The sequence below is a fragment of the Pipistrellus hanaki genome (genome assembly GCF_964339955.1).
Source record: "Pipistrellus hanaki genome assembly, chromosome: 21".
Taxonomy (NCBI): domain Eukaryota; kingdom Metazoa; phylum Chordata; class Mammalia; order Chiroptera; family Vespertilionidae; genus Pipistrellus; species Pipistrellus hanaki.
Window position 1 is genome coordinate 6,890,980 of NC_140523.1, and position 17,913 is coordinate 6,908,892.

Below are 17,913 nucleotides of genomic sequence, written 5' to 3' on the forward strand. Positions count from 1 at the left end.
GTTTTTTTATATATATATATTTTATTGGTTTTTTATAGAGAGGAAGAGAGAGATAGAGAGCTAGAAATATCGATGAGAGAGAAACATCGACCAGCTGCCTCCTGCACACCCCCCACTGGGGATGTGCCCGCAACCAAGGTCCATGCCCTTGACCGGAATCGAACCCGGGACCCTTCAGACCGCAGTCCAACGCTCTATCCACTGAGCCAAACCGGTTTCAGCTAAACTTTTTTAAGTTTAACAGGTTAAAGGCTCACGCAGGATGGTGAGTCTCTCCGCCAACAATTCCTCCAGGTTCCCCGACTTGTCTCATTGTGGGGTGGGGGTGGGGAGGATAAGATGAACACGGTGATGCACAGGTAGCCAAGGCCCGAGGACTTTTATTTTTATTAAATTAAGTTGTTTTCTCCCCCCGCTCCCCTTTTTGTTTTTTGTTGTTTTTGTTTTTGTTTTGTTAATCCACACCTGAGGATATTTTTCCATTAATTCTTAGGGAGAGTGGAAGGGAGAGGGAGAGACAGACGGAGAGAAACCTGGATGTGCCAGAGAGACACAGCGACTGGTTGCTTCCCACAACGGGGACTGAGCCTGCAACTGAGGTTCATGAATCGAACCCAGGGCCATCCAGTCTGCAGGCCGACGCTCTAGCCACTGAGCCACACCAGCTAGGGCTGACATTAAGAAATACCTTAGAGAAAGATTCCGTTCAAGGCTGATGTCCGCTCTTCCGGCCCCGGCCCAGAGCGATGGCCACCGTCTCTCCAGTCTGTAGCGTGGGCTTGGGGTGCACTTGAACCTGGGCTGGGCTCCCGTCTTCCCTTCCGGCGCCCAGTCCATCATCACCCCCGAGTGAGACAAGTCAGGGGGAACCCGGAGGAATTGTTCCCAGAGAGACTCCCCATCCTGCGTGAACCTTTTTTATTTTATTAAAAAACAAAACAAAACAAAAACATTTTATTTTTTTAATATACTTTTGATTTTTTTACAGAGAGGAAGAGAGAGGGATAGAGAGCTAGAAACATCGATGAGAGAGAAGCATCGATCAGCTGCCTCCTGCATGCTCCCTACTGGGGATGGAGCCTATAGCCAGGGCATGAGCCCTGCCCTGGCATCGAACCCTGACCTCCTGGTTCATAGGTCGATGCTCAACCACTGAGCAACACCGGCCACCTGGAGTTCCTCCTTTTCTTCATGTCCTTAGCGTGGGAGCAGGAAGAGCCCCCGACAGCCTCCAGGAAGTGGGTCCCAGCACCACGCCGCTCTCGCCCGCCCCGGGGCCTCAGACCAGGGTCTGTCTGTCTCTGCCTCTGCCGCTCGGGTTCGGGAGAGCAGCCTCCCGGGTTCTGGCCTCTTGGAGTGTGAACTCCTCCGAGCAGGACAGGGTCACACTGTCCTCGGCTTCCCCATCTCTGACTCGGCTTCTGCTGTGTTGCAGCCGCATCTGTGAGGCGCTGGACCAGGCCCTGCCCTGCCTCCCAGACTCATCCTCACCAACAACAGCCTCCTGGAGCTGGTGAGCCCGGGGCGGGTGCCCAGGGGGCGGGAGGTGCCATGTCCTGCAGAAGCTGGGGAAGCCCGGGCAGTGCCTCCCGCTCTCCCTCTCCTCCCCTCCCCCCCCCCCCCCCCAATCCTCCCCATCCCTCTTCTTCACCTTCCTCTGACTCTGGGTCCCATCCGCCTGGCATCTGTCTCCCAAGGAGATGGCCCGTCTCTGCATTTGGTGTGGTTCCTGGGGTGTGGGGTGAGGGGGTCTGAGTTTGTGTCCTTTTTCCTGGAACTGACGTGTCTCACTCGCTGTATGTCTTCCCTCCTCACTGCCCCCTCTCACTCCTGTGCCTCCGGCTCTCTCTCTGTCCATTCCGTTTTCCTGGAACAGCGTAGACGTTCATGGTTAAGCAGGTGGCTCTGTCCTCGGCATTCTAGGCAGGGAAACGGGATCACCCACGTTGTTCCTGCTGCTGTTGGCGCTGGGACAGACGCCCCAGCCCCCGCACCTCCCACCTCCACCGCCCACCCCGCCCTCTGGCGGCACCACCGCTGTCTGTCCACGTCTGTCCACGTTTAAAGGTGACCAGCGTCACCTCTACCCCCTGGACAATACAGGGCCCGAGCCATTGCAGCCCACACACCAGCTCTCTGTGTGTTTATCTTTTTTATTTTTTTAAAATATATTTTATTGGCCGAGACCGGTTTAGCTCAATGGATAGAGCTAAGGACATGTGCTCAGGATGAAACCTGGGTCAGTTCCAATCCCTAGCCAAAGATAAAGCAACGAAGGTCCTGTTAAGAGCTCGGAATAATCATAATTTCCCCCAGCTCAAGTGAGAACACAAAATTCATTTCCCCTAAGCACACAGGTGTTATGAACAATGCACATTTTTCATGTAGTAGAAGTGAAATTGTTTCAGCCACAAATAAACACAGGGACATAAATGGGGTATTAGGTCTGGGCAGGTTGACAAATGTAGATCCTTCAAGTCTCAGTTGTACCGGAAGCTTATGAGAAACTAGCAGAGTACAGTAGGTACTTGAGTTACATTGGAGATCTGTTCAACATATTGCGATTTAAAAATATATATATTTTTATTGATTTCAGAGGGAAAGAGAGGAGAGAGAGAGAGATAGAAACATCAATGATGAGAGAGAATCATTGACTGGCTGCCTCCTGCACGCCCCCCACTGGGGATCGAGCACGCAACCCAGGCATGTGCCCTTGGCTGGAATCAAACCTGGGACCCTTCAGTCCACAGGCTGACGCTCTATCCGCCGAGCCAAGACGGCTAGGGCCCATAATGCGATTTTTGCCATAAGTTGGAACCCACTTACATCACTCACATGGAGCACACATCCAGCAGTAATGAAATAAAATAGTAAAAAAAAAAATATAAAAATTTAAAGAAAAATAACAATTCGTGACATTTACTTGTGGTAAATAAATAATAGAAAACATAAAGCACATATGTACATATGTCAAAATAATGAAACTTTTTGTATAAATACTGTAAATGGGAGATGGTGATGTAACCACAAAACAACCTATGTCGAGTGTGACGTAACTCGAGGACTGCCTGTATATCTTTCTACAAAAGGAGTTTATATTCAGTAAATGGGGACACCCAAAATATCTCCTTCAGTGTTGCCATTCTGAGTGGAGAAAGATTAAAAAATACGATCTGGAAATTTAAGGCTTTTCTCCAGTGTGAATTCTCAGGTGCCTAATCAGGCTGTGTTTCTGGCTAAAATATTTCTTACATAAACTACAGGCAAAGGGTTTTTCGCCGGTGTGGACTCTGTGGTGCTGAATGAGGTTAGAGCTTTGGCTGAAGGACTTCCCACAGTCACTACACTGGTATGGCTTTTCTCCGGTGTGGACTCTCTGGTGCTCGGTGAGGCTACAGAACTGCATGAAGGACTTCCCGCAACGACTGCACGCGTATGGCTTTTCTCCCGTGTGGACCCTGTGGTGCTTGAGGAGGGCAGAGCTCTGGCTGAAGGACTTCCCACAATCGCCGCACTCGTACGGCTTTTCCCCGGTGTGAACTCGGCGGTGCTTGAGGAGGTTGGAGCTGTGGCTGAAGGACTTCCCGCATTCGCGGCACTGGTATGGCTTCTCCCCCAGGTGGACTCTCTGGTGCTCGGTGAGAGCAAAGACCTGCCGGAAGGACTTCCCACAGTGGCTGCACTCGTAGGGCTTTTCCCCGGTGTGAACTCGGTGGTGTTTGATGAGGGTGGAGACCAGACTGAAGGACTTCCCACAATCACTGCAGGCGTAGGGCTTCTCCCCGGTGTGGACTCTGTGGTGTTTGACGAGGGTGCAGTTCTGGCTGAAGGCCTTCCCGCAGTCACCGCACGCATAGGGCTTTTCTCCAGTGTGAACCCTGTGGTGCTGGATGAGGTTGGAGTTCTGACTGAAGGACTTCCCACAATCACCACATTGGTATGGCTTTTCTCCACGGTCAACTCTCTTCTGATTAAAGACGTCATTGCTGCACCCAAGGGATTTCCCACACTCACTGAACCCAAAAGATGGTTCTCCAGGGTGAACCCGCTGGTGTTCAGTAAGGTTAAGGATACCCCTGAAAACCTTCCCACATTTGTGACACTCGTATTTCACGTCACCGGAGAAGGCAGCCTGGTGTTGAACATATTTATGTCTGTGGCTTGCAGCATTTTCATAGTTGCTCCATTGGGGATGACTTTTTATGCTGTGAGATTTCTGTGAAACCTCGTTGCCACTGTGAGGCTCCTCGGGGTTAAGAGATGCCTGGGGCTGCAACAGTCCTGAGCTGGCTGGCCAGCCTTTCCCAGCCTCCCTAGTGATTAAAGGCACCCCTGACAAGTCCATGTCCATAGCTTCTTTCCAGGGCTTCTCTCCACTGGTATCCCTCTGTTGCTGGTGATGGTTTGCATTGGAACAGAAGTCTCTCACACATGTGTCACTGAAGGAGGCTTTCTGCTCAATGTGTGCTGCTTGTGACTCCGTCAGGTGCAGAATATCTTTGAACACTGAGAAACACCGTGGACAGACATGGGTCCTCTGGGCTGGTGGGGCTGTCTGAGAAGCCATGAATTCTGACTCCACTTGTACAGTAACAGTCTCATCAGGACACTCCTCCTCCTCCTCTTCGGTTTTATGCCAACAACCTGAAAACAGAAAAAGGGTGAGGGAGTAAATGTTGACGGCGGTGACAGGGAAGTTCCATTACAAAAATGTGTTGCTCATATTAGCTTGGCTTCATGCAACTGGATGAAAAGAAAAGATTTGCAGGAAGGATTTTACAAGATGAAACTATGAGGAGGTTCTGGGCTGCTGAAGTTCAAAAACAAGGAGGACCTCAAATGAAATGTAATACAGGCATGACAAGTGCCACATGGAACAGAAGAGGTATCACAGATTCATTCTTTTGCTAACAGAATTCAGCAGGGCTTGTGTGCTGGTGACATGGGTAAACAGTGCAGAATGTTGGTTACTAAGGGAATGAAGATGGTGGCTAGCAGGATGACTGTGAGGGAGCGAAAGGGAAGTGTGTGGATAGGTGTATGTGTGTGTAAGTGAGGGGAAGTTAGATCCTCCAGAAGTCTCTGGAGCCAGAAGTCTTGGCTCCCCTAGATGCATGCACTCCTGGGTGGCCAATTCTGGCTCTTGATGAGGACAGCTGCTGAGACTAGGAGCCCATCCCTACCACTCAGACTGGCCTCAAACACCACCTGCAACCCTATAGTCAGTCCATCCAAAGACCTGATATCTCAGCTGCAAACGCACAAACACCAGGACTCCAGCTTTCCTTCAAAACATTTCACTCCAAATCTACAGAAAATACATTCTTTTCAAGTGCACACGGGACATCTTCAAAGACAGACCACATAGTGAGACACAGGCAAAGTCTCTTCAAATTCAAGAGTACTGATAGCATATCAATCATCTTCTCAGATTATAATGGCATAAAATTAGAAATAAACTACAGTAAAAACAATGACATATTCAAACACTTAGAGGCAATATAACATGTTATTAAACAATGGCTGGGTTACCAAAGAAATCAAAGGAGAAATTAAAAACATCCTGGAAATAAATGACAATGAAAACACAACCATCCTGCCGAAACCCGTTTGGCTCAATGGATAGAGCGTCGGCTTGGGGACTGAAGGGTCCCGGGTTCGATTCCGGTCAGGGGCATGTGCCTTGGTTGCGGGCATATCCCCAGTAGGGGGTGTGCAAGAGGCAGCTGATCGATGTTTCTCTCTCATCGATGTTTCTAACTCTCTCTCCCTTCCTCTCTGTAAAAAAATCAATAAAACATTTAAAAACAAAACAAAACAAAACACATTATCTTAAAAAAAAGAAAACAAAAAAGAAAACACAACAATCCAAAATCTACGGGACACAGTGAAAGCAGCCCTGACAGGGAAGTTCATAGCATTACAGGCCTAGCTAAAAAAAAAAACCAAAAAAAAACCCCCAAAAAACTGGTAATAAATTATCTAACTCTAAAACTTAAAGAATTAGAAAGAGAGCAACAAGAAAAGCCCAGGGTGAACAAAAGGAAGGAAATAATAAAGATCAAAGCAGAAATAAATGAGATAGGAAACAACAACAAAAAATACAATCGATCAATAAAACCAAGAGCTGGTTCTTTGAAAGGATAAACAAGAGGGATGAACCTCTTGCCAGATTCACCAAGAAGCAAATAGAGTGGACCCTGATTAAAAATAAATCAGAAATGAAAGAGGTGAAATTACAACAGACCCCACCGAAATATAAAGGATTGTTAAACACACACACACAAAAAGAACACACTAGGACAACTCTAATCCAACAACTGGTCAACTGAGAAGAAATGGGCATATTCTTCAAAGTGGATAAAGGGCTTAAACGTAAGATTGGAAACCATAAAAATCTTAGAAGAATCCATACGTAGCAAAATATGAGACATATGTCATTGCAATATCTTTACTGGCACAGCTCCTAGGGCAATGGAAACTAAGGAGAAAATAAACAAATGGGGGCTACATGAAAATAAAAAACTTCTGCACAGCAAAAGAAACCATAAAAAAACAATAAGAAATCCCACCGCATGGGAGAATATATTTGCCAATGTTGTTTCCCATAAAGTGTTTAATCTCCAATTTTTACAGGGAACTCATACAACTTAACAAAAGGAAGATAAACAATCCAATCAAAAATGGGCAAAGGACTTAAAATAGACACTTTTTGAAAGTGTACATACAGAAGGCAAAGAGATATGAAAACGTGCTCAAAGTCGCTAATCATCCAATAGGTGCAAATCAAAATAACAATGAGATACCATCTCACACCTGTCAGATTGGCTATCTTCAACAAATCGACAGATGACAAGTGCTGGAGAGGATGCAGGGGAAAAAGGAGCCCTTGTGCACTGCTGGTGGGAATGCAGACTGGTGCAGCTGCTGTGGAGAACAGTATGGAGCTTCCTCAAAAAGTTTAAAATGGATCTCCCATTTGACCCAGTGATCCCACTTCTATGAATATATCAATATATATTCAAGAAATAAGAAACACCAATCAGAGAGGACATATGCACTCCTATGTTCATAGCAGCACAATCTACAATAGCTAAGATTTGGAAACAGCCTAAGGGCCCATTAGTAGATGAGTGGATTAAAAAACTGTGGTATATCTACAAAATTAAATACTATGCTGCCATATATATATATATATATATATATATATATATATATGAACTATTACCATTTACAACAGCATGGATGGACATGGAGAGCATTATGCAAAGCGAAATAAACCAGCTGGAGAAAGATAAATATCACATGATCTGAATCATTTGTGGAATATAATGAAAAACATAAATTGATGAACAAAAATAGACACAGACACAGAGAAACGTAGAACAGAACTTCAAACCTCAGAGGGAAGGCAGGGGTAAGGGGTAGGGGAAGTAAGCAATCAACCAAAGGATTTGTATGCTGGTATTTAAGAATAACCAATGGATGCTGAAACCAGTTTGGCTCAGTGGATAGAGCATCACATCGCAGTACAGACGCAGTACAGTCGGTCTGCGGACTGAAAGGTTTGATTCCGGTCAAGGGCATGTACCTTGGTTGTGGGCACCTCCCCGGTAGCGGGTGTGCAGGAGGCAGCTGGTCGATGCTTCTCTCTCATCGACGTTTCTAGCTCTCTCTCCTTCTCTCTTCCTCTCTGTGGAAAATCAATAAAATATATTTTAAAAAAAGGAAAAAAAAAAGAATAACCAATGGACATAGACACTAGGGGTTGAAGGCATATGCTGGGTGGAGGGGGTGGCCAGAGAGAGGTCAATGGGGGGGTGAAAGGGGACACATGGAATATTTTATGTAATATTTTAAACAATAAAGAATTTTTTAAAAGAATGTTGGTTACATCTTCTTTCATGTATCCTATATAAATAAAAAGTCCAGGTGTCACGACCAGAACAACCAGGCCCTAGGAGGTGCCTGGACCACCTCTCGGTCCCTCCCGCCAGTCTGCAGGCTCCCGTTGCTGGATGGCCAATGGGGAACCACAGGGAGCCTGGCTGGGTGGCGGCAGCAGTGGAGTGGGACTGGGGACTGGTGAGTGGGCGGAAGGCAGACCTCTTGGTCCAAGGAGAGTCTCGCGAGAACTGCGCACGGTTCGTGCAAGTAAAGACCACAACCCGGAAGAGGAAGGCACAATGACCTTCAGCTGGAGGAAGGGTGCCGGAGTGAACGCCACGCGCCTGGACACAGCCACCCTCCGGGAAGAGGAAGCTAGGCTGGGTTCTATTAAGCCGTCTAACAAGACCCATGGCTTCCCAACACGTCCTGTGCTCTCTGAGGCTGTGGGGGCGAGGGGTGTCCGGTGAGTCCATGGCTCACGGGTCTCCACACAGCTCAGCACTTACACCCACAGCACACACGGCAAGAAAGTGGGTAAAACTGGCAGAGCCCCTGGTTTGTTTATTTTATTTATTAAAAAATATATATATTTTATTGATTTTTTACAGAGAGGAAGGGAGAGGGATAAAGAATCAGAAACATCGATGAGAGAGAAACATCCATCAGCTGCCTCTTGCACACCCCCCCCACTGGGGATGTGCCCGCAACCAAGGCACATGCCCTTGACCGGAATCGAACCCGGGACCCTTCAGTCCACAGGCTGACGCTCTGACCACTGAGCCAAACTGGCTTCGGCCAGAGCCCCTGGCTTGGCTGTGGGAGAGAGAACGTTACGTCTGGAGAGCAAAGGAAGAGAGGCCGTCACCTCAGGACAGTGTGAGAACGTGAAGGTCTTACCGACAGAGGACACAAGTGCAAACGCTTCCAGCATCGCATCGCAGTACAGACGTCTCTGAGCCTCATCCAGGAGCCCCCACTCCTCCTGAGAGAAGCCAATGGCCACCTCCTCAAAGTTCACATCCTGTCATAATGGAGATAGTACAGCCCATGATCAGCATCTCTCCAATTATTTTATGTTTGTCACACTCCCCATCCTCCACAACATCCCTCCACTGCCTTCATCAGAGGAGGTATCAGGCCTCTGTCCCATCAAAGCAACTCTCTCCTTGTATTCCAGGCCTCCCCTGAGAGTGTGTCTTCCCACCACAATGAAGGCTGAGGAGCCGAAACCAGTTTGCCTCAGTGGATAGAGCGTCAGCCTGCGGACTGGAAGGTCCCAGGTTCCATTCTGGTCAAGGGCATGTATCTTGCTTGCGGGCACATCCCGGTAGGGGATGTGCAAGAGGCAGCTGATCGATGATTCTAACTCATCGATGTTTCTACTAACTCTCTATCCCTCTCCCTTCCTCTCTGTAAAAAAAAAAAAATCAATAAAATATATTTAAAAATAAATAAATAAAGGCTGAGGAGCGGAGAGAAGATAAGTGATCTCTGGGCCTCACACAGAGGCCACACTGCCCATGGTCAATACAGATGATGTCCACAAAATAGCGGAGGAAGAGATGCTGGCCATAAAGGAAGCGTGAGTCACGTGACACCGGTGTCACCTGGCGTTCCCAACACAGTGCCCCAGATGGTCCCTCCAGGACTCAGAAAGGCGTGGCATCACAGGCCACCCTCTGGAACTCACTCCCAGGATGCTCACTCTATCCCTTTGCACTGCCTGTCACATGGTTCTTGGAAACATGGTCCTCTCACACACCTATTTCCCAGAGTCCCATCTTCAGAGACAACACAGATAGGCCATAAGGAGGCCATTTTTTCCCCCTAATCACCTTCTTTTCCAAAATTCTAACTCACCATTCTTTTTAATATTTTATTGATTTTTTACAGAGAGGAAGAGAGAGGGATAGAGAGCCAGAAACATCGATGAGAATCATCCATCAGCTGCCTCTTGCACACCCCCCACTGGGGATGTGCCCGCAACCAAGGCCCACGCCCTTGACCAGAATCGAACCTGGGACCCTTCAGTCTGCAGGCCGATGCTCTATCCACTGAGCCACACCGGTTTCGGCCCAATCATCAGTCTTTACTTGTCCCTGTAACCCACCACGTCCGACACAAAAGGGCAGTTCCCATGACCTCTCTCCTCATGACCCTCTGGGCATCACAGCAGAGGCTGGACCTGGCACAGGGGGGGCCTAACCACTGCTCCATCCCCTTTGGGAATCCTGTCTCAGGCCCCACAAGAAAGCTCTGGATGCCAGCGAGGGGCAAACCTGGGGAACAAGAACCTCGCCCCCAGGGGAACCTCCGCTCTCCTGGCCAGTAACCAGGCCCGCAGCGGAGGCCCCGATCCTCTCCGCCCCGCAGGTCACACCGGGGCCTCAGCGGCATGTCCGCTCCAGGCCCAGAAGAGCAGCCACAGCGGACAGGGGGCGCTGTGCGGCCTCAGCACCGGCCTCCGCCTCCCCAGTCCCTCACAGGGCCGTCTCCGAGCCATTAATTCATAATTCTCCACCCTTTTGGGCCCCGTGTGCTCCTCCATGGACCCTAACACCCACGTCCCCAGTTTTCTGCAAAACCCACACCGCATGTCTGTGTTGCCTTTAGATTAAGGTGACCAGACATCCCGATTTCTAACAATTTGTCCCGCGGCGTTTAAAAAAAGGTCCCAATTTTTGGAAAGAATCTTTGAAATCTTTTGGACTTTTTTTTTTTTTTTTTTAAATACATTTTTATTGATTTCAGAGAGAAAGAGAGAGGGAGAGGGAGAGAGAAACATCGATGCTGAGAGCGAATCATTGATCGGCTGCTCCCTGCACGCCCCACACTGGGGATGGAGCCCACACAACCCAGGCCTGTGCCCTTGACCGGAATCGAACCCAGGACCCTTGAGTCTGCAGGCTGACGCTCCATCCTCTGAGCCAAACCGGCTAGGGCTCTTTTGCAATTTTTTTAAAACGCCGCGCGGGACAAATTGTTAAAAATCGGGACCGTCCCGCTCTGGGCACCTCACTTTGCACCCCAAACAGGCCCGGGTTCCCGATCCTCCCCGCTCAGTCCCACCATCGCCTCCTCACACGGTGGCTCTGCCGCCCTCCACCCTCCTCCCCGTCACCCCCGCGCCCCCAGGAGGGACTCACCATCCTGAGCGCGGGGCCCGGGGCGGCGGGACCGGGGAGGCCGCTCCGCAGGCGGGAGGGCCCCGGGGGGTCAGGCTGCGGGGACGCTGGGAGCGGAGAGGAGCCGGGAGGCGCGGAGACGCCGATCTCCACGGGCTGTGGGGGCTCCCGGCGCCTCAGACACGCCCCGCCCCGCAGGCAGCGGTCCCCCGGGCCTCCTCCTGCTCCCGACCGGCGCCCTGAAGCCTGGGACTCTGTGGACAAAGACCTAGAAATGCTAAAATGACCACTGCTAGGAGGAAGGCGGAAGTCCCGCCTTCACCGGATGAGCAGGCACTGAAATGCCCGTTAGCTCCGCCCACATGAGCGCAGTGCCTTCTGGGTAATGTAGTTTTCTCTATGTATTTGAGATTGTTTGACCCAGAATTGGGCTGCTTTACAACATACTTAGTAGTAGTGAAACAGGAATTTAAAAAAAATAAATAAAATAAATAAATAAATATATATATATATATATATATATATATATATATATATATATATATATATATATATATATATATATATTTGTTTATTTTATTTATTGATTTTTTACAGAGAGGAAGAGAGAGGGATAGAGAGTCAGAAACATTGATGAAAGAGAAACATCGATCAGCTGCCTCCTGCACACCCCCTATTTGGGATGTGCCTGCAACCAAAGTACATGCCCTTGACCTGAATCGAACCTGGAACCCTTCAGTCTGCAGGCCTACGCTCTATCCACTGAGCCACACCAGTTTTGGCTGGAACAGGAATTTTAGGGGTAAACTAGGACTGGTTTAGGGGATTTTAGAAATTTTGGAAATTAAGGGGGCCAGGGAGGAAGCACAGGGCTGCAGAACAGCAGAAGGTATATTTCCATAGAATAGGGAAGCGGAAAAGCTGCCACAGGTACATTTCCCTAGAAGGAGGGAGCTGGGAGCTGCAAAAGGAATATATTCTGCCACTTCTAGGAAGTCTCTGCCAATGGAGTAAAGGGGGGAAAAAAGCTCAATTATTCTGAGAGCACCAAACCAGACTGGTCTGGGGCCTCACACAATTCGCTCCTATGGTTGCAGAGACAGACAGAAACTTCACTGTTTCCTGTACCCAGGAAGATAATAATGTACGACATGCACTTTTTTTTTTTACAGAAGAGGACATAACAGCACCGTTTGATATACACCCTTTGGTAAGTCATCTTTTTGGTGGCCAGCTATGTTACTTAGTTGCCATAATCAAGAATAAAAATTAGCCGAAACCGGTTTGGCTCAGTGGCTCAGTGGATAGAGCGTCGGCCTGTGGACTGAAAGGTCCCAGGTTCGATTCCGGTCAAGGGCATGAACCTTGGTTGCGGGCACATCCCCAGTGGGGGGTATGCAAGAGGCAGCTGATCGCTGATTCTCTGTCATCGATGTTTCTAACTATCTATCCCTCTCTCTTCCTCTCTGTAAAAAAATTAATAAAATATATTTAATTAAAAAATTAAAAAGAGTAAAAATTAAAACTTTTCTATCTCTGTGACAACTTGGGACAAGGCAACTATCTATAATCATAAAAGTATAATATGAGGGGCAATGAGGCAGGCAGACAGTGGCAGTTAGGGGTGATCAGGCAGGCAGGTGAACAGTTGGGGCAACCAGGCAGGCAGAACGGTTAGGGGCAATCAGGCAGGCAGGCAAAGGCAGTTAGGGGTGATCAGGCAGGCAGGTGAGCAGTTGGGGCAACCAGGCAGGCAGAAAGTTTAGGGGCAATCAGGCAGGCAGGCAAGCAGGATGAAACTCCATTGATGGGAAATGGAGCATGCGCTGCTGCAGGAATTCCTGGGCGGTCTTGACCTGGGAGTCAGCATGTGCTCCAAGAAAACTCTGACCCAGGCAGGGCCAACCTAGCCCACTGCAATGAAATGCTCCAGCCATTGCCCTGCCTAGAGGGGCTGAGCAGCTGTCTCTTCAGAGGCTGATTCCCTCTCTGCCCAGCAGGTGGGGCTGCAGGGGTATGAGCCAGATGGGTTACAAGTGTCTTCAAGTTTAGCCACTAAAGGAGGTTCTAGATATTTATCAATCCAGAGAGAGAGAGAAAGTGTCCCTGATCTTTCCTTCCTGGGTAAGCATTCCCTCTGCTGCACCCAGACTGGTCTACTGCCTGCACTGCCCACCCCCTGCACTCTTTCCTGGCTGTGCCTGCTGAAGCTGAGACATGCTCCTCAAGTGAGTTGATGGACCCTGAACTCTGGGCATAGTTTCCTGTGTGATGGTTTCACTGATTTATATGTCCTTCAAAGCTCACCAAATAGTACACATTAGTAAAGGGCTGTTTGGCCGAAACCAGTTTGGCTCAGTGGATAGAGCATCGGCCTGAGGTCTGAAAGGTCCCAGGTTCGATTCCAGTCAAGGGCATGTACCTTGGTTGTGGGCACATCCCCAGTGGGGGGTGTGCAGGAGGCAGCTGATTGATGTTTCTCTCTCATAGATGTTTCTAACTCTCTCCCTCTCCCTTCCTCTCTCTAAGAAACTAATAAAATATATTTAAAAATATATATTGGCAAGCAGTGTAGACTATTGCCACCAGAACCCATAGGAGTGCTGACTGGTTGCAAAAGACACATCCTGGGATTGATGACAGGATGATCCTTCCTCTATCTTTCAGTTCTTGCCTGTTGAGCATCAACCTTGAGGTGAACAACCTAGAGGCGCCAAGGAAATCCACATCACTTTTATAATACTTTTGTCTGCTGGTGGCTTCAGCTTCAGGAAATAGGTATGGAGGTACCCAGAATGTCTGAAGTGATCATACAAGCCATGGGCCCTAGAATAATTTTAGATTTATGTCCAGAAGAGGCAATTTTCATCTCATTGAAGCACAGTTTCTCCCATGTCCATGAAAACAGTGTTTCTGTCCCAATACTAATTCCACCTCAGAGTATTAAAACATATGACATGCTGAAACTGGTGTGGCTCAGTGGATAGAGCGTCGGTCTGCAGACTGAAAGGTCCCAGGTTTGATTCCGGTCAAGGGCATGTACCCTGGTTGCGAGTACATCCCCAGTGGGGGGGGTGCAAGAGGCAGCTGATGGCTGATTCTCTCGCATCGATGTTTCTAACTCTCTACCCCTCTCTCTTCCTCTCTGTAAAAAATCAATAAAATATATTTTTAAAAAAACATATGACAACAGCCTATGGAATTTCATATATCATGTCACATGGCCTCTTTGGAGCATGGTTAGAGTAGTTCTCCAAACATTGCTGAAACATAGGTAATACACTAGAGTCCCGGTGCACAAAATTTGTGCATGGGTAGGATCCCTAGCCCTTGCTGGTGATCAGGGCCGATGGGGGCCTTCAGACTGCTGGCCAGGGCCTTCCTTCTTTCCCCTGGCTGTCTTTCTCCGTCCCACACCGCCCCCTGGTGGTCAGTGCACATCATAGCGAGCCGTTGAACTCCCAGTCAGCCAACGCCCAAGGGGATGATTTGCATATTTGCCTTTTATTATATAGGATACTGTGAACAGAGATCATAATTCTTATTGTCTGTACAAGCACAACATCCTGAAATCTCTTCAGGATGACCACTGACCTCACCCATCATGGAGACACCAAACGTCAAATTAAAAAACCTTCCAAAGCACCAGTTTGGGACCACACCATATCCATTTGCCTCTCCATGCTTGATAGATCATAACTTCCCTTTCCAATCATCCCAGGCGGTGAATAGAAACAATGAATTCAAGGTACAAAAGAAAATAAAAACAACAACAACAACACACTTTTACAAAAACATAAACAGGAGCAGAGGACAGCAAGCCGTTTGTGGGGCTGGTGACTTAGAACCTGAAATTACTCATCACAGCTGATGTGAGGTCCACAATGTCCCTGTCAGAAGTAGCACTTCTTTTTCTTTTCTTTTCTCTTAATATTTTTATTGATTTTTTTACAGAGAGGAAGGGAGAGAGATAGAAAACTAGAAACGTCGATGAGAGAGAAACATCGACTAGCTGCCTCTTGCACACCCCTCACCGGGGATGTGCCCGCAACCAAGGTACATGCCCTTGACTGGAATCGAACCTGGGACCCTTCAGTCCGCAGTCTGACGCTCTATCCACTGAGCCAAACCGGCTTCAGCTTCTTTTCTTTTTAAAAAAAATATATCTTATTGATTTTTTTTACAGAGAGGAAGGGAGAGAGATAGAGAGTTAGAAACATCCATCAGCTGCCTCCTGCACACCCCCCTCCCCCCCCCCCCCCACTGGGGATGTACCTTCAACCAAGATACATGCCCTTGACTGCAATTGAACCCGGGACCCTTCAGTCCACAGGCTGATGCTCTATCCACTGAGCCACACCATTCTCAGCAAGAAGTAGCACTTCTTAGTTGCGGACAGGTGCTCTGGATGAACTGTGGGGCAGGGGCATTCCCTAGCCAGAGATAAAGGAATGAAGATGCTGCTAAGAGGTCGTAATAATCACAATTTCCTCAAGCACAAGTGAGAACAGAGTATACTTCCCCTGAGCACGCAGGGGATGCGACCAATGCACCTTCTTCAGGTGGCAGAGGTAAAATTGTCTCGGCCACCATGACTCTCAGTGACATCCATCAAGTATTCGGTCTGGGCAGGCTGGCTAATGCAGATCCTTTAAGCCTCCCTTGTACCTGAAGCTGATGAGGAATCTAACAGAGCGTATGTTTTGACAAAAAGGGTTTATATTTGGTAAATGGGTCTCTACGTATCTCCTTCCGTGCTGCCATTCTGAGTGAGAACGATAAAATATTCTCTGGACATTTAAGGCTTTTTCTCTGGTGTGAACTCTCAAGTATGTGACCAGACTATGTTTGTGGGTAAAATATTTCCCACATACACGAGACTCAGAAGATTTTTCTCCAGTGTTTTACTCTTTTGTGTTTAAGGAAGTGATTATTGTACCTAAAAGATTTCCCGCCGAAACCGGTTTGGCTCAGTGGGTAGAGCGTTGGCCTGTGGACTCAAGGGTCCAAGGTTCGATTTTGGTCAAGGGCCAATGTACCTTGTTTGAGGGCTCATCCCCAGTAGAGGGTGTGCAGGAGGCAGCTGGTCGATGTCTCTCTCTCATCAATATTTCTAGCTCTCTCTCCCTCTCCCTTCCTCTCTGTAAAAAAAATCAATAAAATATATTTTAAAAAAAATAAAAAGTAAAAGATTTTCCCCATCCACTATACTCAAAATGTTTTTTCTCCGGTGTTGAATGAGGTCAGAGCTTTGACCGGAAGGAGTTCCCTCAATCACTACACTGATACAGCCTCTCTCCAGTGTGAACTCTGTGGTGTTGACTGAGGTTAGAGCTCTGGCTGAAGGACTTCCCACAGTCACTGCACTCGTATGGCTTTTCTCCGGTGTGGACTCTGTGGTGCTGACTGAGGTTAGTGCTTTGCGTGAAGAACTTCCCACAGTCACTGCACTCGTATGGCTTTTCTCCGGTGTGCACTCTGTGGTGTTTGATGAGGTTGGAGTTGTGGCTGAAGGCCTTCCCGCAGTCGCTGCACTTGTACGGCTTCTCCCCCGTGTGGACTCTCTTGTGGTTCAGGAGGTGGCTGTTGTACCTGAATGATTTCCCACATTCGTCGCACTCGTAAGGCTTCTCTCCAGTGTGGATCTTCTGGTGCTCGATGAGGTTGTAGCTTTTGCTGAATGACTTGCCACAGTTACTGCACTCGTAGGACTTTTCTCCAGGGTGGCCTCCCCTAGGCTGATGGATGTTGACGATACACCTGAACACTTTCCCACATTTGTTACACTCGTATCTCACCTCCCCAGAGCAGGCGTCCTGATACTGAACGAACTTATGCCTGTGGCTCGCGGCATTCACGTGTTTGCTCCATGGGTGATGACTTTTTCCACTGAGAAATTCCTGTGACATCTCACTGCCCCTGTGAGGCTCCTCAGGGTTAAGAGATGCCTGGGGTTGCAAGAGTCCTGAGCTGGCTGGCCAGTCTTTCCCAGCCTCCCTAGAGGTTGAAGGCTCCCCTGGTATGGAGAAGGTACACCTGGTCACAAAGGAGGCCCCGTCCATATGTTCTTTCCAGGGCTTCTCTCCACAGACCTCCCTCTGTTGCTGGTGATGGTTTGCATCGGAACAGAAGTCTCTCACACAGGTGTCACCGAAGGAGGCTTTCTGCTCGAGGTGTGCTGCCTGCGACTCCGTCAGGTGCAGAATGGCTTTCAAAACTGAGAAACACCGCGGACAGGGATGGGTCCTCTGGGCTGGCGGAGCTGTCTGAGAAGCCATGACTGTTGAGTCCGTTTGTACAGAAACAGTCTCATCAGAACAGGCGTCCTCCTGTTCTGTTTTATGCCAACAACCTGAAGATGGAAAAAAAAAAAAATGGTGAGGAGATGAATGTTGACGGTGGTAACGGGGATAAGTTCCATGAAAAAAGTGTGTTGCATGCTCTCCCCTGCTGGCCTGGTCACCCCTAACTTCCCTCCCCTGCAGGCCTCCCCCCGCACAACTGCCCTCCCCGACTGACTTGGTCTCCCCCAACTGCCCTCCCTATTAGTCTGATCACCCAGAACTGCCCTCCCCTGCAAGCCTGGTGCCCTCCCCTGACCCAAACTGCCCTCCCCTGCTGGCCTGGTCTCCTCCAACTGCCCTTCTCTGCTGGTCCAGTCACCCCTAACTACCCTCCCTGCTGGTCCCCCTAACAGCCCTCCCCTGCAGGCCTGGCCCCTCCAACTGCCCTCCCCTGCAGGCCTGACCCCTCCAACTGTCCTCCCCTGCAGGCCTGGTCCCCCCAACTGCTCTCCCCTGCATGCCTGACCCCTCCAACTGCCCTCCCCTGCAGGCCTGGTCCCCCCAACTGCTCTCCCCTGCAGGCCTGGTCCCCCCAACTGCTCTCCCCTGCATGC

The 17,913-nt window shown here is 48.9% G+C and overlaps 3 protein-coding genes across 5 annotated transcripts in view; 1 reads left to right on the forward strand and 2 right to left on the reverse strand.

Moving 5' to 3' along the window:
* The window catches only part of LOC311614387 (zinc finger protein 418-like), a 122,437-nt gene that overhangs the window by 16,043 nt on the left and 88,481 nt on the right, over nt 1-17,913 (forward strand). The gene's annotated exons all lie outside the window — the stretch shown is intronic.
* On the reverse strand, nt 2,200-11,325 carry LOC311614383 (uncharacterized protein). Its single transcript, XM_084869178.1, has 3 exons — nt 11,037-11,325; nt 8,788-8,911; nt 2,200-4,644 (listed from the first exon to the last, which is right to left on the reverse strand). The coding sequence occupies exons 1-3, from the start codon at nt 11,037-11,039 to the stop codon at nt 3,182-3,184; spliced, it is 1,590 nt and encodes a 529-aa protein (XP_084725304.1). The 5' UTR covers nt 11,040-11,325; the 3' UTR covers nt 2,200-3,181.
* Nucleotides 16,231-17,913, reverse strand: part of LOC311614403 (zinc finger protein 416-like) — a 108,763-nt gene continuing 107,080 nt past the window's right edge. For all 3 annotated transcript variants that reach the window (XM_084869230.1, XM_084869229.1, XM_084869231.1), the window contains exon 4: nt 16,231-17,367. In XM_084869230.1, coding sequence (XP_084725356.1) covers nt 16,286-17,367 — 1,082 coding nt within the window. In that variant the 3' untranslated portion in view covers nt 16,231-16,285. The remainder of the gene's footprint in view (nt 17,368-17,913) is intronic.